Here is a 26,673-nt window from a genome sequence, read left to right as displayed (position 1 = left end):
TCTGGTGTTTGCTGGTTTTTACTGATAAGCAAAATAGCCACTGTGCCTTAGTTATTCCACCAGTCCTGTAAAGTGAATCTTTTTAGATTAAAATCATCACAGTGTGACGTCTTTATAAACATTTGTCAGTGGACTGAATTTTTTCAACATTATTTCTGGATAGGGGTTGTAATGAAGTGATTCTATTTTGGATTTTAGGTTAAAAATATTAAAAATAGTGTGTTATACTAGAAAAGTCAATGGGCTTTGGTGTTAACACGGGTCTGGTTCCGAATCCTACCTACATCTGATACTTACTGTATGACTTGGGAAGGTTACTTGTGAGCCCCCTTTTCCTCATGTGCAGAATGAAGATAATATATGTATGTACTTTTACAGAGTCATCAAAGATTAGAATAAAGTCAGCTGTACCTCTCATTTTGATAAATACTAGGCTTTCAATATGGTATACCTACAATTTCTGTAATTATTAATGTAATATCCTTAAATTTTAAATACTTGGTTTTGTATCTCAAAATTTAATCGTGACTTAGGTTTTCATTTTAATTTAATGGTGAAATTTTCCCCTTAATTTAATAATGGAAACATTAATTATGGAATCAATTCAAAACAAGATAGATACGGTAAAATATGTTAACCCATGGTGCTGTTACATGTTGGCTTTAATGCATAGTACATATTAAGGTTCATAATTTTTTAAGTGGGATTGACTGAGATAGTTTGTGCTAATTGAATTCAAGTTGTAGAATTAGTAATTTTAGAACCTCTTGCTCTTTGGATTTGCAAAGGTATGTCTTGCTTGTTTTAATATACCAACTTATATTCTACATCTCTTTGATCTTGGGTAAGTATGAAGAAATGTCTTCACCATTCCTAAATTTTAAAAAATTTTTGAAAATTTTAAGTGAAATAAATTATGTATTTCATCTTCAAATGCGCCAGCATGTACCACTGCCTAGTTGGGGGTGGCAGTTACCTCTTTTCAGGGTTTTGGGTTTGTGGAATGGGAAGTGGAGATGTACAAGTTTTAAATTCATTGTTCTCCCCACATTTTAATAAGCTTAGAATAACTTTGTATGTTATTCTTCTTATTTAATAAGACAAATTAGAAAATTCTTTATTTCTAAACTTTATGAAAAAGTAAACTTTTAGGTTGTATACTTCATTCAAGGAGGTTTTACTTTTAAATATTTTATAATTTTCAGTGATACAGGAATTTCCCCTTCAAGCTTTTCTGTTTGAGCAAAAAATCCATATAGGATGTGTGTCATAAAATGGATGTTCATGAGAAGTCTTTTACACAGAATGTCTGTATTTTTGTACCTATCAGGTAGAAACTACAGCACATTATTTTTATTCAAGCTGTATTTTATGTAAAGGAAAAAAGAGTTGGTATATCTGTTTCTGTTCATTCTCATTCATGTAGGTATTTTGTTCATGTAGTAAAATATATTTTGATAGAACTCTGAGAACAAAGAAGAAATCATCTAAATTCTTAAATTTGGTTTTATAGGAGTTCCATCTGGAATATGACAAATTAGAAGAACGGCCTCACCTGCCATCCACCTTCAACTACAACCCTGCTCAGCAAGCCTTCTAAAAAAAGACTTCCCTTTTCTTGGGGTATGGCTGTCTCAGCACAATACTCAACATAACTGCAGAACTGATGTGGCTCAGGCACCCTGGTTTTAATTCCTTGAGGATCTGGCAATTGGCTTACGCAAAGGGTCACCATTTGAGGTCCTGCCTTACTAATTATGTGCTGCCCAACAACTAAATTTGTAATTTGTTTTTCTCTAGTTCGAGCAGGGTCTGAATTTTTTCATTTATTTTCTTTTTTTTTTGCCAGCAGACAGACTTGAGTCTATAAAGACAAACAAGTACACTGACAGAAGTTTACCATTTAGTTTCTAAAATGTGTAAAAGAAAACCCACAAAAGACTCAACAAAATTAGACCACAAAATTTGCATTGTTCATTGTAGCACTATTGGTAATAAAATAACAAATGTTTGTGCATTTTTATGTGAAGATCCTTCTCGTATTTCATTTGGAAAGATAAGCAAGGTCTACTTCCTTCATTTTACTTCCCCTTGTTTTTGAAAGGCAGTTTCGCCAAGCTTAACGCAAGAATATCTGACTGTTTCGAAGAAAGATATTGCCACAATCTCTGGATAATTTCCAGGGTTGTGTTATTACTGAGCTTCATCTTTCCAGAATGAGCAAAACACTGTCCAGTCTTTGTTACGATTTTGTAATAAATGTGTACATTTTTTTTAAATTTTTGGACATCACATGAATAAAGGTATGTATGTACGAATGTGTATATATTATATATATGACATCTATTTTGGAAAATGTTTGCCCTGCTGTACCTCATTTTTAGGAGGTGTGCATGGATGCAATATATGAAAATGGGACATTCTGGAACTGCTGGTCAGGGGACTTTGTCGCCCTGTGCACTAAAGGGCCAGATTTTCAGCAGCCAAGGACATCCATACCCAAGTGAATGTGATGGGACTTAAAGAAGTGAACTGAGACAATTCACTCTGGCTGTTTGAACAGCAGCGTTTCATAGGAAGAGAAAAAAAGATCAATCTTGTATTTTCTGACCACATAAAGGCTTCTTCTCTTTGTAATAAAGTAGAAAAGCTCTCCTCACTGCAGTGTTGACTTTGATTTGAAATTGTGAAATTATTTCTTCAACTTGAAAAATGGAGGGGGAAAAACCTAAAGTTTGACAAATATCAAACTGAATGGTGTGACTGAACAATTAAAAATGTAGCCTTTTTTTCAGCTTTTGACAAGTAGTTTAAAAGAGCCATACACCATTTCACTTGTAGGTAAAAAACGTAGACAGTATTAACCAATTTCAAAACAGAGAAAACAATTTTTTAAACAGATTATGGAACCATTAGAAATAAAACTTTTCTGCACATTCTTGGGACCCAATCAAAATACTTTGTGTGAAATTTATGAGAAGTTTCTTGATATACCTTTGAGTTTTATCTTTAAGAAGTAATACTGAAATGAAAAAAGAAGAAGAAGTAATACTCAAGGTAAGCCAAAAGCAGTGGTGGGGTAGATTTTACCTTCCCATTTGCTGGCCAGGATATTTCATATTAACAGGTTGGTGGATTCTTTTCCATCTAAAGACAAATAGTGTATTTTAAAATGTCTGAAAACTGAAGCTACAAAAACAAAACGAGAGAGAGTAAAAAAAGGCAGTGAGTTTTGATCTTTTAAGTTTTCATTTTTAACCTATTTTTCTATGAAGAGTGAAAGTTTATTGACATTTACCAGATCATGTTTGAAAGTGAAACATTTATGACATTGCATTGTTTGTGTAACAGAAATATAAAATGACTTAAGATTTACCTTTTTCTACGTATTTTGAGATGAGAAACTGACATAAAAGTATCAGAATTTTTTAATCTTTCAGATTTAAACCAAAGCATCTCCTCTGTAGGAAAGATGGCACTTATGTAATTATAGTTTTACTGTCGTGCAAAAAACCTTCACCATATTTGACATAAACGTGTCAAATCCTATAAATCAATTTCTTAAAAACAAAGGTTACATTTTTTTCATAATAATTTACTATGTAAAATGTAGCTTTTCCTACATAACCAGGAGAAACAAAAGTGGAAGGGGATCTTTATTCTTGTGAATGCAAACAACAATATAAAATGTCACCATGATCATAACTGGTGCTGTGTAAAGGACTCAGAAAAGCAAGATTGCTCATATCAAGTGGTCTGTTTGGGCTTGAGCTGTTTGTTTTAATTGCCATATACAGAGTTTTAAGTGCACCGTTTTCCAGATTTCTGAGTTCTTTTTACCCTGAAACATCAAAATGAGAAAACTCTTGGCATGTAAACCAACTTTTTATAGCTTGTTAATATCAGATATTACCATGCTTTGACTTCAAATCCAAGTTTTAAAATTCTATATGAAACCTTTAAAATGCTATATTAAACTCTTTACTATAACACACTGTTATTTTCCTTGGTTTTATAACTTGTGGTTATACATGTACAGAGTTGGCCTAAACTAATATTTCACATTTTCTTAGTTTTAAATTTTCTTAATTTTTCCTTATATTACTAGCGACAAGTGTGTACATTATATTAAATAATTTTTGTGATTATACAATAATTGGCTTTCTGGAACCAAAAGCTATTTAGTTGCAAAGGAAAGTCCTTTCAGCTATTTACTCGCAAATACTGGGGGTGCCAAAAACCAAAATATATGCACATGACTTGTATTCTCTGTTATTGGTATATATTATTGCAATTTTAATAGTTTTTTTCCTTTCTTAACACGTGTATACATTTTTTTGGCACCCTCCGTATATTATGCTGCTTGTGATGCTATAATTTATATGAAAAAACTCAATTTTCAGGGATTTTCACTGCACAGTTTTCCTTTGATATAACATTTTAATTAAGAACTGAAAGTATTTGAATTCTTGCAGTATATATAAAGGCAACCACTTATCTGGTCTTTTCCTTTTTGCCACTGAACTTGGAACACAATAGGTGCTTGATAAATACATGTTGATTGAATGGTATAAATTGATATTTCAATTTGAAAATAAAATGTACAAATTAAAGCATTGGGCTTTGAAATAATTTATAATTTTTGCTGCAATTTCATTTTCAAAAGAATCTTTTTGAGCAGTTTCAGTTAACTTTCAAAACTTCAGATTTTTTCCACTCTGCCCTTTCTAGTTGACCCTTCATTCAGAAATCATAGATCTTCCATTCTGTTACACCCACTGCTCATTAAATATGTGACATCTGAGCATGGCTGCAAAGGAGGACTCATTTAACTTAGATTTGCTTACTAGCATCATCAATTTTGCAAGAAAAGTTGCAGAAAACCTAAATATGCATGTATGTAAAAGGTATGTAAAAGAAAGGGTATGTTTGTATTAAATGTTCTCTTAACCATGGTTTGTGTAGTTAATAATGAAGAGGTAGAAAGACCTACTAACTGGTTCTATTAAGACAGCCTGGAGAAATAAGCCAGACGTATTTCAGTCTTTTTAAAAGCCAGATCCTAATGGTGTGTCACAAGGCTCACTCCTTGACAGTAGCATTACTGGTAAATTAGATCATACCATGAATAAATGACAGCTCTAGGAGATGAAGCAAATAAACACAATAAAAGTCAAAAATTGAGATCTAAATCTACCCCAGTAATTTTGTGATGAATTGCATCAAATGGGATGCATTGAGTCAGGGTAGTTACTTAGTTTTGCACTTTGGTTGCTCAAAGAAAAAGGATGGTGGAATAAAACGTGGCGTAAGAGTGGTTCATATGTACATGAATGTAAACTGAGTCTGTTGCCAAAAATACTGATGTAATAATATTCAGCTACATTAGGAAAAGTATACTGCTTAGAACAAGGTAGGAAGTCGGCTGTATTTTAAGAGCCACCATGACGGGAAGGCAGGGGGACAGCATGCGGCAGGCCTAGCTGCCACACAGTATCTTGTTGGCATGCTTATGGTATCCTGTCTTCAGGATAGTCATGAGGCAGGTTTTAGTATCCCCATTTTACATTAAATTACAAATATAAAAAAAAAAACCCACCCAGGAAGTAGGAATGTTGAGTAAGAGAAAGAAACATGGTATCTGTCTCCAAGTATTAAATTCAAGAGCTGTCAAAGATGAATTCATTGGTGTGGCTGAAGAGCAAAAGTAGGACCAATAGGATTTCAGGCAATATTAAAATAACGGATGCCATTAAGATAGTGAAATGAGTTGCTTTATAAGACATTAGATTCAATCTCAGCACATAACCAAGGAGAGACTGGATGGAAAGTGTTCTTGTAGACTCGTAAGGTAAGGAGCTGAACTGAACCATCCTGAAAGTACTGTCGTTTATTGAAAAAGCGCTGAAAGGGGAGAATTACTGTATTTCAGCAACCTAATTGCCAACAGATGTAAGGCACATTATTTTGTGTACCACCAAGGAAAAATAGCTCAAACTATGACAAGCCACTCGTTACAAAATGCATACCAATTTCAAAGGTGCCATGCTTGGAAAGAATGCATCTTAGAACAGCCTGAAGAATGGAGAATCAATGGACAGCTAAGGGAGGCCTGACAGCTGTCTTCAAATATAGGCAGGACTTCGGTGAGAAGAGGCACGTCTTCAGCCAGCAGGTGGAGGAGGCTGAGGGAGACGGATCTTGGTTATGTTACCGTGCTGCCCCACAGTACTGCCTGCCTCATGAAGGGAGGGTTTCAACAAAAATGTTCAACCAGAAACAGGATGACTAGCAGTTGCTATTGAGAGGACAACTTGTTTGAGTAAAAGATTGGATTTGATGAATTCTAGGCCTACTTTCAGTTAAGATGATGATATCCTTTCCTTGATCTGTAGTTGAGGAATATGATGTCATCAGGGTTAAAAGTATGTACTTAACATTGACCTAGTCTAAAATGTGCTCTTGTGTGAGTCATAGATAAGGTTAATTAATTAAATTCACTGCTGTATCTTTGGAAAGAAATTTAAAGTTACAGAAGGCAACTTTAGTCAACTTTTTTTTCTTAAGCTTTAGGAACGTGAAACATTAGTAAAGCACAACAAATAGTCATACGAGTATATATGTATTTTCACCAGATTTATGTATGTATGTACTACATTCAAAGGCTGGAAGAGACAGTTTTTAATAAGTTTTGAGGTAAATATTTAGCCTGAAATTATACATTGCATTAGTGTGCGATCTGTTTTCCTGCTACAGTAGTGATTACAAAAAGATGAAGCAATTATCCTATTATTTAAAATAAAGCTGATCATTAAATTTTATGTATAAAAAGCTCAATTTAGATTGAGATAGCTGCAGAAACTAACCAGAGTCAGCCTCTAGTTAGGTAATTATCAAACTTAATATGCCATAACAGTCACCCAGGGGGCATGTTAGAAATGTCACTTTTAGGCCTATTTAGATACTCTGACTTTACAATGTCCAAGGAGAGGGGCCAGGAGTACATACTTTAGTAAATACCGCAAGTCATTTCAGAAGTTAGAGAACTACCAATGGAACTACTTGTCCTACTGTACAAGTACTAACTAGAGTAAAATCTTAAGGTTCTGGTGAAATCCCACTAAGTTAGTTTTGGAATAATGCATTCCTATGTATCGGGCATCCATTAACTTTTTCTGTATCCAGTGTTCTAGCACAAAAACCACATTATTACAGTAGTAGTTCCTGGAGCAGACTGAGGAAAGTTAAATCCATTTCCAAGTATGAAACAGCAGAGATGCTTTTTTTAAACCTTAGCTATTTCCTGGGGATGTTTTGGCTAGATCTCAGATTTCCACTTCAGTTTGTGTGCATAATAACTAGTAAGGGCAGCTACGTGCATTATCACTTCTATGTCCATCAATGGAAAAAAAGTTTTAATCTAGTCATCCTGTTGTATAATACTATGACCTGAGACCTGAGATGATTTTAGTGATATATTTCTTTATCATAAGAATTTAATATTCAGTTTAAAAAGCTAATCATTTCTAGATGTTTTTCCTCAACTTTCATGCCTTCTTGAAAATGTCATAAAATTCACAGTGATTGTCTTCTTCATGGTCATAATTTCCTATCTCTTGAAAACCCAAATTCTTGGGACAGTGCAAAACTTATGATCAGCTAATATACTACTGTATAGCAAAACCATTTTTTGATTCTGTGTAAGAGATTTAATTTCCAAGGCCTGATAGGCATCTATCACACCACAGTATGTTTTTGACATTTTTATTAGAAGGTGAAATAAAATGACCCCATTTGTGCCAGAAGTGGTAGTTCCTTTAAACAAGCAACTGAGGACACTAGCTGAGTAAAACAATTTTTTACTGTGAATCAGAGCTGGTCTCTGATTTTCATAAGCATATCCTGAAATGTAATGTCCCAATAATCTGCATTTGTATTTAACATTTTCAGCACATAATTTAACATTTAAAATTTTTAACAAGCGATGTTTTTCTTTCAAGCTAACCTAGTCTTGAGTATATACTGGAGATAATTTTAGTAATAACACGACGTCTTTAAACATTTGGAAGAAATGCATCAAATTTCAAGGGTGGTATGAAGTCAACAAATGGCTGACTGCTTGATTCTTAAGCCTTACTGATACTCATTTATAATGAAAAAACTTAAGCACTGATTATTTTTCAAAAATATACAGCTCGGAGAGAAAAGATTACATGCCAACTGACATAACTAGTTTCCTCTTTTGCATAAAAATAAAGATTTGGGGCAGCCAGAATGTTTGGAAGCTACCTTTAAATGTGTTACATACTGAACATTTATTTTAAGATGTAGTTTTAATTACCATATGTAACAGTTGCATGAAAAACATGGACTGTCTTAAAAGAAAATTTGAACTGTTAAATATTTTCCCTCTTTAAGAGAGTCCGACGTGTTTGCTTTTTTATTTTGACTTTTAAGTATCTTCAGTTTGTTAATATCCTTTAAATATAAAACATGTCCCTTTACTGCATGAAAATTATACCTGTTTTTTAAAATGCAAGTTGTTACTTTTCTGCTCAAAAAAGCTACTTCAGTTTCCCTTTTTTAATCTGAAGTTTTATATAACTTTTATTTCACCTTAAAGGATTTAATATTTGAATATTAAATTAGTTGACTTGCACATCACTATTTGGAATCCAAATTCTAATGAAGGTGGGCCACAATTCTTTCCCAGCTTCTCTACATTTGCAACGACGTTAATTAATGAGCAACAAAATCTACCATCCTACGTGTCTGTAGGTTGGATAACATGGAAAAGAAAGGTACAGACTTGTTTTAGAGAGTGTTAAAACTGGGTATCCTAACCAACTTTGAATTATCTATTTTCCTTAGCATTTTGGAGTAACGATATGACCTTAGTTTTCTAAACCATATCAAAAGAGAATACTGAAGTATAAGAAAGACCTAAGAGGAAAAAGATACTTGTCTTCCCACAGTCTGAAGTGGGGTCTTTTGCAAGGCAGATTATCCTACAGAACACCAGAGGGCAGAATAAGGACCTTGATATGGATGTTATGACAAGGCAGATTTCAATTTACAAGTACTTAAAACGTCCAAAAATCAAATGAGTAGCATTAGGAATTAATGAATTTTTTATCACTGGAAGTGTCCAAGCAAAGCCAAGAAAACTATTTGAAGTATTAGGTGATATCCTGCATTGGGAGAAGAGGCTTTTTTTCTACCCCAGAACTATTTAATGACTTGTTTTATTAACATCTGGTGGTTCCCTGTGTTTATTTTACTTTGAAACGAGTTTGAATTTCCAACAAGCCATTCTGAAGCCTAAATACTATGCTTACTATCCCTCTCCTGCATAAAACTATTATTTACATTTGCTATGCATCTAAAAATGCTATTTTTCACAAGTGATTCAGAGTAAAACAAGAGGATCAGATTAAATCATTAGCTCCTTCATCCACCTACTGACCCCCTTCAGTCAGGTTTCACAGTATGGATTTTTGTCAAGACTAATTAGATTTGAATATAAGTATATAGGCACATTTTGAATCCATTTGTATTACCTACACTTATTTTTTTTTCTAAATACAGGTCTTTCTTAGAGGTAGCATAGCATAATAGAAAAAGAATGGGTAGGTGGTGTAACCTGGCACTGACGATATGTGTGCAGCCTTGGAATTACTTAATCTCTTGTTCCCTCTTCATCTAATGGGAAGATTGAATTAGGACATTTGTTTATATTAAGTATTCAACAGATGTAGGTCTATTTTTCCAAAGACGAACACTCCCAGTTAGCCATTGTATCACGAGATGGTCTCCACATTTTGGAATTATTAAAAGACCTTGTAATTTGACTAGGTACTGTTAGGTAGTAATACCCATGGTTTTGAAGAACACGGCAAGAGCAAGATCAATTTGGACTAAAAATCATAGAACACTAAAACTATCTTTTAGTCCAACCCTTTTACATGAAGAGGAGGAAACAATCCAAGAATATCAATTATTTATCTTATATCAAACTGTTTTCTCATTGCTGGGACCAAAACCTCTTAGCTTCTCGCTTTGTAATTCCAAAGCTAATTTCCTTTTTACTACGTGTGTGCGCGCGCGCGCGTGTGTATTTTCACTTGCATTAACATAAAAGACTAAAAGGTGGTGAGAATTTAGGAAATCTAGCCAGCACTTAACAGTGTTTACAAACAAGTGAGTGTGCTTTTTGCTTTCTCAATTGCAAACAAAGGCCATATGCAAACAAACTTTAACTTTAAAAAAACTATTTTTAATAATTGTTGACTGTTTCAAACAAGTCTCTGGGAGCTTCTTTTCCTGCTTAATGTTGAGCTAGGTGATATTCAGTATGCTTTCCTTTCTAATATGATTACAAGTATCTAGAAATAGTGTTTTCAATAGTAATTACATGCTCAACATAATAGGTAAGGTGTATGGACAGGAAAAAAATCAATTAGAAAAAATAGTAGCCACATAGGATATTTATTCCGAATTTAAAATTCTGAGGTTCATAACAAATATTTGACATTTACAATGAAGATGGCAAGAAAGTTAATTTCTTGATAGCAAGCTAGAAATTATTTAGTACAACTGTAAACATGAAGTTAAGACTAAATAAAAAGGAAACTTAATTTTCTGTGACAACAAAATCTACAGTTACGTAAGCTGAATGAAAAAAATAAAGACTTTCTACATGGTTTTCTTTGTTGGATCACTCATGCTTATCCTTATGTAATTATTCTAGTTGCAAATATCAAAAACCTTTCCAGAATGTGAATTCTAATGAGAAAAGGTGATACAATATTAATTTTCTCCCTTAGGTGTTTTAGCTATTCAAGTGTATAGTAGCAGTTTGTTATTGAAAAACTTCACAACGTGCCAATTTTTAAAACAGTGTATAAACATTTTCCCAACATGCTCTAAATTTAAATTCCTTCTATTCCTAGGCCAAAACCCTCCTTATGATAATTCTTCTTAGAATTCTTTAATAAAAGTATATATACATATGAAATTTATATTGTAACTTTAACATCCGTTACGGGACTCCTTGAAGAATATTGAACATGAGAACAAATTATAAATAAGAGTGGTTTTAATGTTCTTGTTTAGATAGGTCTTCATTTTCTTTGGAAAAGAATTTCATTAAGGCTTGGCCATGATTCTCCTGATATACATCAAATACGTCCGTTTAGTTCTGAGTATTACATTTTTTATCTTAATTGGTGGGAAACTATGCAAAGAAAGGACTAGGTGTGTGTGTGTGTGTGTGTGTGTGTGTGTGTGTGTGTGTGTGTGTGTGGCCTCTGACCTCCACAGGCAACAGAATATGGTAAGTAATCTCACAGTTTAGGCTCTCTGGTATCCCCAAGGTTCTTACTACTATTCTAGCTTAGAGAGTCAATAGTGACGCATTTTCAGAAACTGAGAGGCTGACAGATTCAATCTTCCTTGGGAATGTGATAAGGCAGCCCCACCTCAGGTAAATGAAGCTAATAACATACACATTGTTCCATCAAGGGTAAAATAAAAACTGACAATTTGGGAAGTCTTTTGATATGTTTGACTTTTAATAAGAAAGACATGATAATGAAAAGATCCAGAAAAGAATTTAAAAATAGGAAATAAGAGAAAGTAAAGGTTTAAAGAACAGAAGGCTAGAGGGCAAAAGTTTCTTCAAATACTTTAAGAATCATCATAAGGAAGGAAAGTGACTAAGTGAAGAACTCTAAAAGAATGGACTTCAAAGCTCTTAAAAATTGAGGTTAGATTAAGACAATTTTCTGATATCAGCTCTCTAGGCTTAGAAGACCATTATCATGCTTCAGTTTTGAGGCAGAGGGTCCAGTCACAGAACTCTGAGCTCTGGAATTATTGAAAAATGAATCATATTCATTAAATTATTTTAGACATCCCATCATTGTTTTATGAGCACTAATAAGAGTAAATTCTGCCTCAAGGTTAAATTGCTCAGCATATCAAGCTACAATAGAATAATTGGATATCACCAGTGCATCAGATCCTACCTAGACTGGCTTTTTAGCCTTCCTGAAAAGGCGGATTACAACCTGTAGTAGGGAAGCAGTCAGACTGAAGAGCTGTGATCTCTTCACAGGTTAAGCTGCTTCAACTATCTCACTTTTCCTTCAGGTAATGTAATCACTAACAAAATGTCTTCATGCCAACAGAAAGGGAAGAAAATATAATTCCTACGTAAAGAAAAAAGGAAATCTACGCCCTCAAAACTTGAAAGGTATTAAAGTACAAAGTGTCTTTCTGATTTGAAAGTTATCCAAACCCCGCATCTTAATTTATTCAGAAAAACCACTTAGGGTCTTTCTGTTATTAAAACTTGCCCCTGACTTGGAAATACTGTTGTGTGTACCTGCCCCATAAAGGAATGTCGTACTTCAAAGTAACATACTAGAACTGCAGTTGGCAGGTACTCAATGCCAGCTACATAACATTTGAAATCCAAGAAAGAGAAGTCAGGGATTCCATGATTGGGTGTTCCCACATTCATCAGGAACACAGCTGATTCAAGAGGATATTCATTTGGGACTTGCAAATCAAGAAAAAAAGATACGTTTAGATATTTTGCAAAGAAGTGAACATGCTGATTCTTAAAAAATGGCAGGCCGAAAAAGTTCTCGAGTTTGATATTAGGATAGAAGTGTGGCTTGGAAAAAAAATAATCTTAAAAAATAAGTCAGGAAAAGAACAGAGGCGGAAGGTATGCACGGGGAGGCGGGGGTGAGGGCAGCTACGGGAAGAACAAGGAGAACAGACGCAGCTCTAGAAACAGTACCTGTCCCAAAGTGGATCTGCATGCTGCTGTCGCCATGCACAGAGCTCCAGGGAAGCTCATCTACAAATCCTGGGGCGGGCCAAGGGTGGCAAGACTTCTAAGGAGGGAAACAGAAAGGATTCTGTACTCGGGAGTCCCAGAGCGAGGGGGCGGTCCTAATGGGGAAAGTCGTGTCTCCTTTCAGGGCTGCAAGTTTCTCCACCTGTTTCCTTCGGTCCTCCATCAGTCCGAGCCTTGGGACAAATTGAGTTGGGGTCGACCCAGCTTCAGGATACCTAAGTTGCCACGAGGTCCACCCAGGACCCCAGGCAGCGAGTTTCCTTGATCTTGCCAGTCGCAGGCCCCTGCCCCACGCACGTTGCCTCCACAGGAAACTCCGCCGTGAGTACGGAGTTTCACTCCTAACCGGCCGCCCTCGAATCCCGGCTGGGGCAGTGGGACACGGGCCTGCAGCCGAACCATTACCGCACTCTCTGGGGGTGGGAAGGGTGCGTGGGTGAGCAGGAGGGAGGGGGTCACGCCTCCCGTCCCGCCGCTCGCCTGTCCGCGGTGTGGGGACTGGAGACAGGGTCTCCCCAGGGCGCGCCCCAGCGCGCGCCGCTCTGGTGGCTTCCGTCCTAGTCGGCCGAGTCCCGCCGCCCGTTTCCAGGGGAACGCCCGCTGCTTGGCCGCTGGCTCGCTCTCCTTGCTGGCTGACCAATCCCCGTTTGGAGTTCAAGATTCCCGCCGCTCCACTTGCACGACACCCTCTTTCTCTTGTCTTTCTTCTTTTTTTTTTTTTAACTTCGGTTAAGCTACACTGATCCTAAGCTTTCATCTCGGACGTCCCTCCAAGGGGATTTAACCAGGATCCCGAGTGCAAGCCGCCTCCCGCCCACGGAGACGCCCCCCCGGGGCGAGGCTCAAGGGCCCCGGTCGGCGGCAGGCGGGGCTGGGCGGAGCCACAGCCCGTTCGGGGGTTCCCCCCAGCTCGCCTCAGCCCGAAGCTCCTGCCCTCGGGGCCACTGCCCCGCGAGTCCGCAGAGAAGCGGCAGGCGGGCGATGGAGACCTGGAGACGCTCGGCGAGAGGAGGCGGGGTGGGGGAGGCGGGGAGAGCGCGCGGGCGGAGGCTGGCAGGGGGCGCTGGAGGAAGGAGCCGCCCGTGCGCTCCCCGCGCCCGAGGGTGCAGGAGGCTCTGAAGCCGCCGCAGCACCGCGAGCCTCCGGGGCACGGGCGGCGGCGAGGCTGGGGGGTGGGGGGCGCTGCCGCGGCCGGGGGCGTCGCGGGCCTCGGCCCCTTTGTTCTCGCGCGCTCCCCCTCGCCGCCCACTCCCCTGCTGTCGCGCGGGGGCGGGGGGAGCGCGCCAGCCGCCGGGAGTGGGGGGCGATGGCGAAGCTCCGGGTGGCTTACGAGTACACGGAAGCCGAGGACAAGAGCATCCGGCTCGGCTTGTTTCTCATCATCTCTGGCGTCGTGTCGCTTTTCATCTTCGGCTTCTGCTGGCTCAGTCCCGCGCTGCAGGATCTGCAAGCCACGGCGGCCAACTGCACGGTGCTGTCGGTGCAGCAGATCGGCGAGGTGTTCGAGTGCACCTTCACCTGTGGCGCCGACTGTAGGGGCACCTCGCAGTACCCCTGCGTCCAGGTCTACGTGAACAACTCCGAGTCCAACTCCAGGGCGCTGCTGCACAGCGACGAGCACCAGCTCCTGACAAACCCTAAGGTAAGGACGCCCGGCGAGGGATGCCTCGCTTCTGCGGAGGTCTTGAGGGTTGGGGAGAGCCTCAGTGGTAGACCCCACGCGGGGTGGGCTCAGAATAGGCTCGCGTTACTAGGAGTAGACAAGGCGTCGGGGGCTGTACTCAAACCAGGAGCAAGTGCATCGGGGAGCCCCCGAGCTCCGGTCCTTTAGGTGGGTTTGTGTGCAGCGACCCGGGGTGCCCGGAGGCTTTCCTTGCACACCTGTCTTGCCTGGTCTCAGATTCTGAGGCCTTGGTTCAGGTCAGGTCCCGCACCTAACAGGACAGGCTTTGGAAACATGCAAGGAAAGGAAAGTTAACTTTCCCTCCGATTAAAGCCAGTGGATAGCGGGAATCCACCTACTCCGGCGCACTGGCAAGGTCTGAGCTCCCACTGGCCGCGTCAAGAACTCGCCTTGCAAGATCGAGGGGTTCTTTGAGCCCCTTTGAAAGGTGTTAGAGGGTTCCTTGCCTTTTAACTCTAGACGGATGTTTTTAACTTGGGGTCCAAAGATGAGCTTTTGAGGGTCGACAAACGAAGTAGAATCAAATGCGAAATTCTGTATTGGTCCTTTGGGGAGGGTACAGTGGACTCAGAGTTTTTATGAAATAGATTCTCAACAAGGTCTCGAGGAAGCCTGGTGACTCTGTGTGTGTCTAGAGAGATTGGGAGCATCTGGAGAACGGTAAAACTTACTGAAAATAGAAAATCCTCTGTGAAATGCACCACATATTCCTTCCTTGGCAACTTTTTTCGTTCTCACAAGCAAAAGAGAAAAAACCTGGTTAGGACTCGAGGGATGGAGAGCAGCGAGAGGAAGACTCGGCAAACTGTTCCCCACGGAGCAGAAACTTATAAAAAGCAATGTCCTCAGCCTATGAACTAATTGAGCTTTGTGGTACACCTGGTTCTGTAAGACGGATTTTCTTTCTTCTTTTTCTTGGTCTTTTTTACTATTCTTGTTGCTTACCTATGAAAGTGGAGGTGTGTATCTTCTTTAAAGTTACTGACATTTTCCCTCCTTGTGAGGGCTGTGTTGAAGATCAAGCAGGAAAACAGTCCGAAAGGGAATGAATCCTGTGTATACACAGGAAAACTTTCTGTGAAATGTGAGACGATATATCAATCCAAAAGAAAAAAAGTCTATATTAACATTTTTAAAATATGTAAATAAACTTACCACTTATCTCTGTGGCAAAACTCCTAGTCTTGTTTCCAAAACAGTAAGTTCTTGAATTTGGGGAAAAATTTTAAAATAATTCCTTTAAAAAAAATATGACTCCTCTTAAAAAAAGACATTCCTGCTGACAAATGAATATTCATTTACCTTAAAAATGAAGATAATGTATAAGCAGTAAATATAGAAATACAGAATTTAGATAGATTATAATGTTCAAAGTCTTGAAGAAGCAATAATGTCTCAAAGATAAATCTAAGTTAATCTGCTTAATGCTCAGGAATTTCAAAAGAAATCTCAAGGTTTTAGAAACATCACTTTTTTTCCAGATCAAGTCATTATATAAAGAAAGGTGCCAAGCAGTAATAGTGATTCAGAAATTGCGTGGTAGTTTATCATTTAGGAGATGTTGTTACAATTAGTGAAATATTGCTAATTAGTTTAAGATAGTAGTTCAGTCGCTATTAAATTATATGCACATACGAGTATGCGAGTAAATGGCTAATATCTAATAAAGACATTGAGAAGTTAGAATTTACTTTAAAATTTGCTTTCCAATTTTCAGGCAATTTTAAAGGATCTGGCAGAAAAAGTAAATTGAAATAATTAGGACATAGATTTTTAAATCACTTGGAAGAAGTCATAATGCTTTATGTAATACTACAATTTTCTCTTTTTGTTACAAATAATCTGTTTTCTTCCAGTGCCATTTCAGATCCTGGCAACCATTGTTTTGAAGAAGTATCTGAACAAAATAACACTGTATAAAGTAAAGTATTCAAGAAATGACAGAATTAGCGAAAGATCTATTTCTGTTAACAGAAAATGACGAACAACATCCCAGTCGATGTACTTCAGATTCCCTCAGCCAAATCAGTGTTCATCTCTGTGTCCAAATTACGGTTGCGTTGTAGTATTTACAGGACATAAGTTTGTTCTTTTACAGTTATTTGTCTATTTTGGGGCAATTAAATGCTCAATTTGGAAATTCTTGTAAGCAATTAGTGATGGAAAGATTCAAGGTCACCAAAATATTGTGCCAGAGTCCAGCACATAAACAGAATGTTTCCACAGTGCCTCAGCAATTAAGCAATATCCATTGCCCATTCGTGTTGCATTTTGGCTGCCTACATCTCTCTCTCTTTCTCTGCCTTACCTTGCCTCTTTATTGAAGGCCTATTCCCTTTGTAGAATGTATGGATTCCCTACAGTGTCATGGATCCTAATGACCTTCAGCCTTCCCTTCTTTATGACCCCCTGCCACAGGAAACCATTTAGGGAATCACTTCTTAGAAAAAAGAGAACACTGACTTTTCTCTCTCCCTTGAGTTTGCTGCCTTAATTACAGCACAAGGCTGGGAAAGGGAAAAACCATTGCAACTACGTAACTTCTTAACCATAGACCATAGTGTGAATAAATTTGACCTTCGACTAATAATTTCTTTAAAATAGCTTCAAGTCCTATTCACATTATTTATATGTTTTGAATCATATCCTTATTGTCTAAAGTAATCACTATATCTAGTCATGCAATATAGTATTCAAGTCAACCAGTTATATACACGACAATGATCTGCTCTGTGAATTAACCATAGCAAAATCTAAATTTGCGATCACCTTCCTCTTGGTACTAGTTCCATCATTGCATAATTTCTTTGTGACTTGTGTATGTTAAGGGTTTTGATTCTCACTGTGACTGCGCATTAGAACCACCGGGGGAACTTGAAAAAGAAATTCTGATGCCTGGGTCCAGCCCTCAGAGATTTGTACTTGGTCGTGGGTAGGTCTTGGGCGTTCATGTTTTTTAAGCAGTTCTGCAAGTGATTCTGATGTGTAGACAGAGTAAAAAAAACCCAGTGGGTTAGAGAACGTACTCATCTATTGTGCAGGCAAAGTAAATTAAGAACCAAAAGGGTTCATTGTGATTAATATTTATGTTTTTATGTTAAAAGATGATATCCGTGCTACTGAATGACTACAGGGAGCTGGTATAAAACGAGAGATTCAAGGAAATGCTGGAGGACAAGTCGAGAATCATTTAAAATTACAGTTGATCCTTGAACAACATGGGTTTGAAATGCATGCATGGGTCCACTTACATGTAGGTTTTTTTCAATAAATATAATAATGTAGTTTTTCTTCCTTATGATTTTCTTAATAACATTTTCTTTTCTTTAGCTTATTTTACTGCAAGAATACAGTATATAATACATATATATGTTACAAGATATGTGTCAATCAACTATTTGTGTTATCAGTAAGATTTCTGATCAACAGTAGGCTATTAGTGGTTAATTTGGGGGGAATAAAAGGTTATATGTGGATTTTTGACTCTGTGGAGGATTGGTGCCCCTAACCCCATGTTGTTCAAGGACCAACTGTCATATGGAAATGATCCTTTTAATTTGGTTAAGTGTAAATGAAATGAGCTGATGCAGTCCCAAACATTTGCTTTTACATCAATATATACATTGGATGGCAAAGAAAAGATAAATTTTTAAAACCCGCCTTTTGCATGTGGAACAAGAGACAGTGGGTGATGAGAAGTTATATGTTTTAATTTTGCACTGAGTTTTTTTTCTTTCTCTGATATGAAAGACCTAAAAACAAAGGACAAAATCTGTCTGAGAAACCAGTACTGCTGTAAAAGGGAGAGAAATGCGTTGATGAGAAGAAAAACTTAGGTGGAATTAGAAGTGGCTTTACATTTTTAGTACATCCCCCCAAACTGGGTGTACCTAGCTACAGGGCATCGTGGCTTACCGGCACCTTCTTGGCATCTTTTACATCCATGCTAGCGTGCCCTACCCCTCCTCACCCACACAACCCTGGGGGGACAGTGTGTGCTGCTGGGGTTAATTTCAGAACTCCATCCTTGAAACAAATGTTCAGTGTGATATACTTTGTGCTCTAGGGAGTTTCATCATATTAACGCTAAAGAACAAAAGGCTAAGCTGAATTGTGACGACTTCTGTACAGTCTTTGTTTCTTCATGACAATGTGGCTTATTGTAGTTTTTTCCTCTGGGGATAATATTAAGTAATTTTGAGTAAGTACATAAAATTCAATTCTGCAGTTACTTCTCTAGCATCTATTATGATCAAAGAACTGGGAAAGAAAAAGGAGGGCATACAAAGATGAGTTCATTCATATAACAAATATTTATTAAATGCCTATTCTGTGCTGTGCATGCTTCTAGATTCTGAGACTAGGATAGAGATCAAAATAAAGTCTCTGCCCTTATGAAGCTTACATTTTGGTGGAGGGTGACAGACAAGAAACAGATTTATACTGTAATGTCATGTAATGGTACGTGTGTACAGAAAATTCAAGCATGTAAGGGTCTAGACCAGAGGTTCTCAACGTGTGGGTCGTGACCCCCTTTGGGGGTTGAACAACCCTTTCACAGGGGTCGCCTAAGACCATCGGAAAACAAAAAGATATTTACATTACGATTCATAACAGTAGCAAAATTACAGTTATAGAGTAGCAACGAAAATAATTTTATGGTTGGGGGGTCACCACAACGGGAGAAACTGTATTAAGGGGTCATGGCATTAGGAAGGTTGAGAACCGCTGGTCGAGACAATGATGGAAGAAACAAAGTGCTGCCCCCTGTTGTGTAGGATGGTCAGGGAAGATGACTCTGAGTGACATTTGCACAGAGACCCAAAGAACCTGAAGGGATCAGTAGAGACCTAAAGGACATAAAGGAACAAATCATGTGGTTATCTGAGGAAAGAGTGTTCCACAGGCTGGGGGAACAGCAAGTGCAAAGGCCCTGAGGCACATGACTGCTAGGCTTGTGTGAGGAAGACAATGATGTAGGAACGCAGCAAGGCAGAGAATGGTGGGAGATGAGATCAGGGCCTTACAAAACATGATGAGGACTTTGGATTCTATTCTAAGGGTAATGGTACGCTACCTGACATTAAGCAGGACTGAGATATAATCATACTTAGGCTTTTCAAAACTGTAAATGGTTCCTCTGGCTGCTGAGTTGATGATAGAATTTTTGTGTGTATGTGAGTGCATGTGTGCACGTGAACATAATCACTTGTGCAAGGTGAGAGGTACAGAGGCAAGACTGGCAATGGTGAGTCCAGTGGGACAGGCAGAAGGTGATGGTGGCTTAGCTCAGGGATAGCATTGATCAAGTTCACTAATGGATTATATGGAAGGAATAAGGGGAAGAGGCGTTGAGGATGACTCCAAGGTTCGTGGCAAGCACAACCGGGCGAAAGGAGGTGATTTTACTAGATGGGAAAACTACAGGAGAGTAGTTTTGGAGCAGCATGGATGAAAAACCAAGGGTTCTGTTTTAGATATGCCTAAAATCCATACACATGAAGATGAATCCATGAGTTTCTTCCCTCGGGAGATCACTATCTAGCAGAGGAGATTAGAATGCAAACAACTATCAAACGAGACAAAATGTAAAGTTCTGCAGGGAGGTCGGAACAATATGCTATGAACATGTAATGAGGAAAGGTTAGGGAAAACGCTTCGTGGAGAATGAAATATTAGCCATAATTTTGAGAATGAATAGAATTTTCATTTTGGGAAGAAAGATGGGAGGTATGAAGAGAACAAGGAAGAGAAAACCCCAGGAGTAAAGCTATGGAGCTGTGCAAGGAAGAGATATTTTACAGGATCAGACTGGTGTGGCCAGAACACAGGGCACAAAGAGTGGAGCCTTGTGGGTAAGGCACGAGAGTGTATTAGGGTCAACAATGTAGAAATCCTTGACACCCAGCATAGGTTTGGTCAACACGAGGAAACCATGGTAGGGAGAACAGTGCTCCCCTTCCCCCCGGTTGTCCACATTCTAATCCCCAGAACCTGTGAATATCTTACGTTACACTGGCAAAGGGGAATTAAACTTGCAGGTGGGGTTAAGGTTGCTTGCTAATCAGGTGCCATTAAAAATAGGGAGATTATCGTGGTGGGCCCAGTGTAATCACAAGGGTCCTTAAATGTGGAAGTCAGAGTAATGCAATCTGAGAAAGACTCAATCACCCATCGCTAGCTTTGAATAGGGAAGGGGGCCATGAGCCAGGAATAGCAGGCAGCCTCCTTTTCCAAGGAAGTGGGAAAAGGCAAGAAAGTGGATTCTCCCTTAGAGTCTCCAGGAAAAAAATGCAGCTCAGCTGGTGTCTTGATTTTAGCTCAGGGAGACCCATTCTGAATTCTGACCTCCTAAATTGTAAAATAATAAATTTGCATTGTTTTAAGCAAATCTTGTTAACTAAGTTTGTTACAGCAGCAATCGGAAACTAATACAGAAGCCAAGGAAGGTTTTTGAGTAGGTGACTAATATGATTAGATATTTAAAGACTTGGTCAGAACATATTAATCATACCCATATTGCAGCTCTTTAGAAACAATATAATTTGCAGGCTGCTGGGATCTTTTTATAAGTTGTTGACACATTTTGTTTATTTAAAATGTTTTTTGGAACTTATTATAAATGAAGATGTCAAGCCTTATTTACCTTGACTTAAAATTATATTTTTTTTCAGTCTTTAACAAGAGTTTCATATTCAGTTGAGTTCCTAGATAACAGTACGTTTATATTACAATTATCACAATCACAGTAAAGCACTGAACAGAATGGCTTTTACTATTACATATGTTTCTAACTATTCCTCATGCTGTATGCTTTAGCTGTTCTCTAGGACACATAAAAACCCTGTTTAAAAATTTGTACTTTTGAGTTGTAGTAATATCCTCATCTTTTCTTTTAAAATTACCAGTGTTATACTGAAAACCATGTGTTTATTAAATTATTTAATTTTATGACCATTCTTGTAAGCAAACTAATTCAAATAAATTCATTTTATGTATTTGCTTTGTTGAGTAGCAGAATGCAGAAGATTGGGTAACTAGAAGGTCTCTGTGTACTGATGCGCATGCGAAGGAATATCCATTCATCTAATTCTCCTGAACCATTCGCCTAATTGATTCAGTAGACCAAATAGACTTTGAAACCTTATGTGATATCCAGTTTAGTAGTTATAATCTCATTATATTTCAGCAGCATAGATTGATGTTGTATCTCATTAAAGAAAAATCCTAAATCCTACAAAGTTAATCTAATTTTTTTCTTTGTAATAAATATATTTATGCAATTGTCTTTACAGGCCAACATTATTTTAAAATGGTTCTAAAGAATGGAAAACCAGCCAATAATACTGCTTAGTGAAAGCTAAAGCCTCAATTCTGATTATAAGTACCTTTTGTTTTTTCTGCTTCAGATAAAAGTGGCAACACAATTCATCTTTATCTCTCTAAAACCTGCTTCTGTTCTGGATTCTTTTGTTTCTGTCAATGGTACCACTATTTTCTGTTATTAATACTTAAACATTTTTTCATTGCCACTGCCCTAGTCAAGGCCATTATTGTTTGCTTCAATTATTACACCTCTTGGATGATCTCCTTGTATCTAGTCCATTTCTTCTCCCAAGCCAGTGGTTCTCAAAGTGTGTTCAGTGGACCAGCAGCATCAGTGTCATCTGTGAACTTGTTAGAAATGCACATTCTCAAGTCCCATCCTAGACCCACTGATTCAGAAACTTCACTCCAGTTTCTGATTTAGGAGTTCTCTATTGGAGTACAAGAATATGTACAGTAAAAAGTATATAGGTGGGGAAAATCAAATACTATAAAGCAAACAGTCCAAAAGAAGGCAAGAAAAGAGAGAAAAAGAAATGTAAAACAGGTGGAACAAAGAAAACATAATAATAAAATAGTAGATTTAAACCCAAATTTGTAAGTAATTATATTAAATGTAAATGGACCAACTCTTCTAATTAAAAGACAGAGATTGTAACTGGGAAAAAAAAACCAGACAAACCCAAACATGTGCTGTTTTCAAGAGTTACACATGAAATATAAGGACACACAAATGTTGAAAGTTAAATAATAGGAAAATATTCACCATACAAATGTTATCCAAGAGAATACATAAAAAAGAAGGAAAAACTGGAGTACCTGTTATATGAAACACAGTAGACTTTGAGGCAAAAATGTGTTACTAGAGAGAAAAAGGAACATTTTATAATTATAAAAGAGTTAATTGAACAGACTACAACTATTCTATATTGGGATGTACTCTAAAAATTTAACCTCAAAATACATAAAAACAAAAAATTGTAGCAACTCAAAGGAGAAATATATAAGCCTATCATGATAACGAGAGATTTTAATACACCTTTGTGACTGATAAGCAATCCAACAAAAGCAGTATCAGTACATATTTAACAAATTTGAATAATGTGTTTAACAACTGACCCAACTGACATATGTAAAATAGTGTATTTAGTAGCAGCAGGGTGCACATTATTTAAAGTGCCAATGTAACATTTTGAAAAACTGGTCATATTTGTGCCATAAGGCAACAAATTTCTCAACAAATTTCAAATATCCCCAGTGAAAGGAAACTGGAAATTATTAAATTTTACTAAAAGACATAAAAGATGCAGGAAATCATCAGGGAAATAATGAGACTGTGAATAAATGGTACTTGAACAATTATTTCTACATAAAAAAGAAATAAAATTTGATACATACTTTATACCCATAACAACAAATTACAAATGGAATAAAACCTAAATGTGAAAACTATAAAACTTTTAGGAGATGTCATGTCTTAGACATCGGCTTAAGAAATATTTTTTTAAGTGAGGCTTAAAGAACAAATGATAACAGGAAAAGATTGATACATTTGAGCACATTAAAATAACAGTTTTTACATGACTAAAATTATTGTAAACAAAGTGAAAATATGTGCCACAGACTCGTACAAGATAATGACAAAACAAGTCATCAACAAAGGGTTATCCAGCATTTATGAAAATGTCTACAAATCATTAAGAAAATGACATGATATAATGTGAAAATGAGCAAAGGATGTGTACAAGCAATTCATGAAAGAAACACAAATGACCAACAAATGTGAAAAGATGCTCAATTCCAATAATCTCAGGGAAATTTAAATGACAGCAGTAATGGAATACCATTTCACACCCAGCAGACTGGCAAAATTTAATGTTTCATAAGACCAAGTGTTGGTGAGGATTCAGGTAAATAGTAAGTCTTACTCATTGCTGGGAAATTTGTTCAACCATTCAGAAAAATAATGAAACAGACTAAGTGTAACTGAAGCTGTGCATATCTGGCAACCCAATAATTTCACTTCAAGGTGTTTACCCTAAAAAACAAACAAAAAAACCCAAAAAACCCCTGTAACATATCCAAGGAAATACACGATAGATGAGAATTTTTATTGCAGAACTGTTTGTAGTAGTGAAAAGTAAAAACAATCTAATAGAATTAATTAGGATATTGGATTGGATATTTTATTTGTTTATTTATTTATTTTTTATTTATTTATTTAATTTTACTGGGGAACAGTGTGTTTTTCTAGGACTCATCAGCTCCAAGTCAAGTAGTTGTCTCAATCTAGTTATGGAGGGCACAGCTCAGTGGTCCATGTGGGGATCGAACTGGCAACCTTGGTGTTGTGAGCACTGCACTTTAACCACCTGAGCTAACCAGCCACCCCTGGATTGGACACTTTAACAGGAACTTAATAACAGTGACCTGAACAAAGTATTTACTTTTTTTTTTCTTCTTTGAGAAATGTCTGAGCTTGTAGGCAGTTCATGGAGCTGTGCCATTCTGATCAGGAAGGTCATCCAAAGACCCACTTTCCATCCCATCTTGTTGCTTTTACCGTCCCTTAACATGTTTTTCCTAACTTGATTATGTCTATCTTTTACGCAGTAGGAAGGAGGGAAAGAGAACACAGAGAGCAGGCAGCTTTTTTTTTTTAATTGAGATATAATTGACATATTATAACATTTGCCCTTTTAACAATTTTTAGTACATTCACAAAGTTGTGTAACCATCATCACTGCCTAATTCCAGAATGTTTTCATCAGCCCCTCAAAAGAAATCTCATATACATTAGTATTCACTCTTCATTCCCTCAACTTGGTCGTGGTATATAATGCTTTTTATGATCCTAAATTTGGTTTGCTAGAATTTTGTTGAGGACTTTTACTTCTGTATTCTTCAAATGTATATTGGTTTGTAGTTTTCTTGTGATGTCTTTGTCTGCTTTTGGTATCATGAAAATAGAATGAGTTGGGAAGAGTTTCCTTCTCTTCCTTACACCATGATCAAATGGGATTTATCCTTAGAATGGAAGGTTGGTTCAACATGCTAAAATCAATCAATGTAATACAACAAATTAGCAGAATAAAAGACAAAAATCACCTAATTATCTGAGTATATGCAGAAGAACATATGACAAAATTCTTTCATTATTAACAAAAATCACACTAGGAATAGAGGGGAACTTCCTTAACCTGATATAGGCCAACTATGAAAAACTCACAGCTAACATCATACTTAATGATCAAAGACTGAATGCTTTTCCCCTAAGATCAGGGATGTCTGCTCTTGCCACTCCTGTTTGATGTTGTGCTGGAGGTTCTAGCTAGGGCAATTAGGGAAGAAAAAGAAATAAGAACAGCCAGATTGGAAAGGAAGAAATAAAACTATCGTTATTCACAAATCACCTAATCTTGTATATAGAAACTCCTAAAGAATCCACCCCCAAATAAAACAGATATTAAACCTAATAAACAAATTCAGCAAAATTGCAGAATACAAGGTCAACATACAAAAATTATTGTATTTTTATATACTAGCAATAAGTAACCCAAAAATGAAATTAAGAACACAGTTCTATTTACAGTAGCATCAAAATAATAAAATACTTAAGAAAATATTTCACAACTATAACAAAAAAGCGTAAGACTTGTAACTTGAAAACTACAAAACATTATTGAAAGAAATTAAAGAAGACCTAGATAAATGGAAAGATAGCCTCTGTTTGTAGATTGGAAGACTTTCTATTGTAAAGATATCAATACTCCCCAAATCGATCTACAGATTCTTACAATTCCTATCAAAAACTCAGCTGGGTTTTTTGTGTTTTTTTGGCAGAAATTGACAAGCTAATCCTAAAATTAATATGGAAATGCAAGGGACCCAGGATAGCCAAAACAATCTTGAAAAAAGGAGAACAAAAGTGGAAGACTCACTTTCCAATTTTAAAACTTACTACAATAGAAAGCTATAGTAATGAAGACTGTGTGGTACTGGCATAAGGATACACATTGCAATGTATGGAATGGAATTGACAGTCCAGAAATAAACCAGTACATTTATGGATAATTGATTTTTGACAAGGGTTTCAAGAGCAGTCAACAGGGAAAGAACAACCAATAGTGCTGAAAAAACTGTATATCCAGATGCAAAGAATGAAATTGGACTTCTACCTAACACCATACACAAAAATTAACTCAAAATGTATCAGAGACCTCAATGTAAGAGCTAAAACTATAAAGCTTTTAAAAGAAAACATAGATGTAAATTTTTATGACTTTGAATTAGGTGCAATTTCTTAAATATGACATGAAAAGCACAAGCAACCAAAGGAAAAATAGATAATTGCATTTTATGAAAATTAGAAACATTTGTGCTTCAAAGGACACCATCAAGAAAGTGGAAAGAGGGCCGGCCGAGTGGCGCGTTGGTTAAGAGCTGGCTTGGGACGCCAGAGGGCCCCGGTTCAGATCTCACATGCGGGCCAGTGACACTGCCCTCTACAGCTAAGATGGTGAACAACAGCTTGACCTAGAGCTGGGCTGCTGTGAGTCGCCGGTGACGGTGTAGGCTGCAGTGGAGCTGCAGTGGGCTGCCATAAGCTACTGTGAGTGGCCGGCAGCCAGCGTGAGCGGCCAGCAGCCAGTGTGAGCTGCCAAGAGCCACTGGCAGTCCAAAGGCCGACGACTGATCTGCCTCATCCGGGAAGAGCGCAATGATAATACCAACATGGGCCAGTGAAGCGACGTCCTCCACAACTAGACTGAAGAACAAAAGGACAGCAACT

The 26,673-nt window shown here is 37.5% G+C and overlaps 2 protein-coding genes across 6 annotated transcripts in view; both read left to right on the top strand.

Annotated features, from left to right (window-relative positions):
* CNOT2 (CCR4-NOT transcription complex subunit 2) overlaps positions 1 to 2,660 on the top strand; it is a 112,883-nt gene extending 110,223 nt beyond the window's left edge. For all 5 annotated transcript variants that reach the window (XM_019651775.1, XM_019651774.1, XM_019651773.1 and 2 more), the window contains one exon: positions 1,514 to 2,660. In XM_019651775.1, the coding sequence (XP_019507320.1) occupies positions 1,514 to 1,600 (87 nt within the window). In that variant the 3' untranslated portion in view covers positions 1,601 to 2,660. The remainder of the gene's footprint in view (positions 1 to 1,513) is intronic.
* A 10,947-nt stretch (positions 2,661 to 13,607) lies between these two features.
* The window catches only part of KCNMB4 (potassium calcium-activated channel subfamily M regulatory beta subunit 4), a 67,040-nt gene continuing 53,974 nt past the window's right edge, over positions 13,608 to 26,673 (top strand). The window contains exon 1 of the mRNA XM_019651757.1: positions 13,608 to 14,513. Coding sequence (XP_019507302.1) covers positions 14,178 to 14,513 — 336 coding nt within the window. The 5' untranslated portion in view covers positions 13,608 to 14,177. The remainder of the gene's footprint in view (positions 14,514 to 26,673) is intronic.

Source organism: Hipposideros armiger, unplaced genomic scaffold, assembly GCF_001890085.2.
Source record: "Hipposideros armiger isolate ML-2016 unplaced genomic scaffold, ASM189008v1 scaffold_166, whole genome shotgun sequence".
Lineage (NCBI taxonomy): Eukaryota > Metazoa > Chordata > Mammalia > Chiroptera > Hipposideridae > Hipposideros > Hipposideros armiger.
The sequence above is the reverse complement of the archived record's forward strand: the minus strand, read 5'-3'. Positions and strand labels throughout refer to the sequence as shown.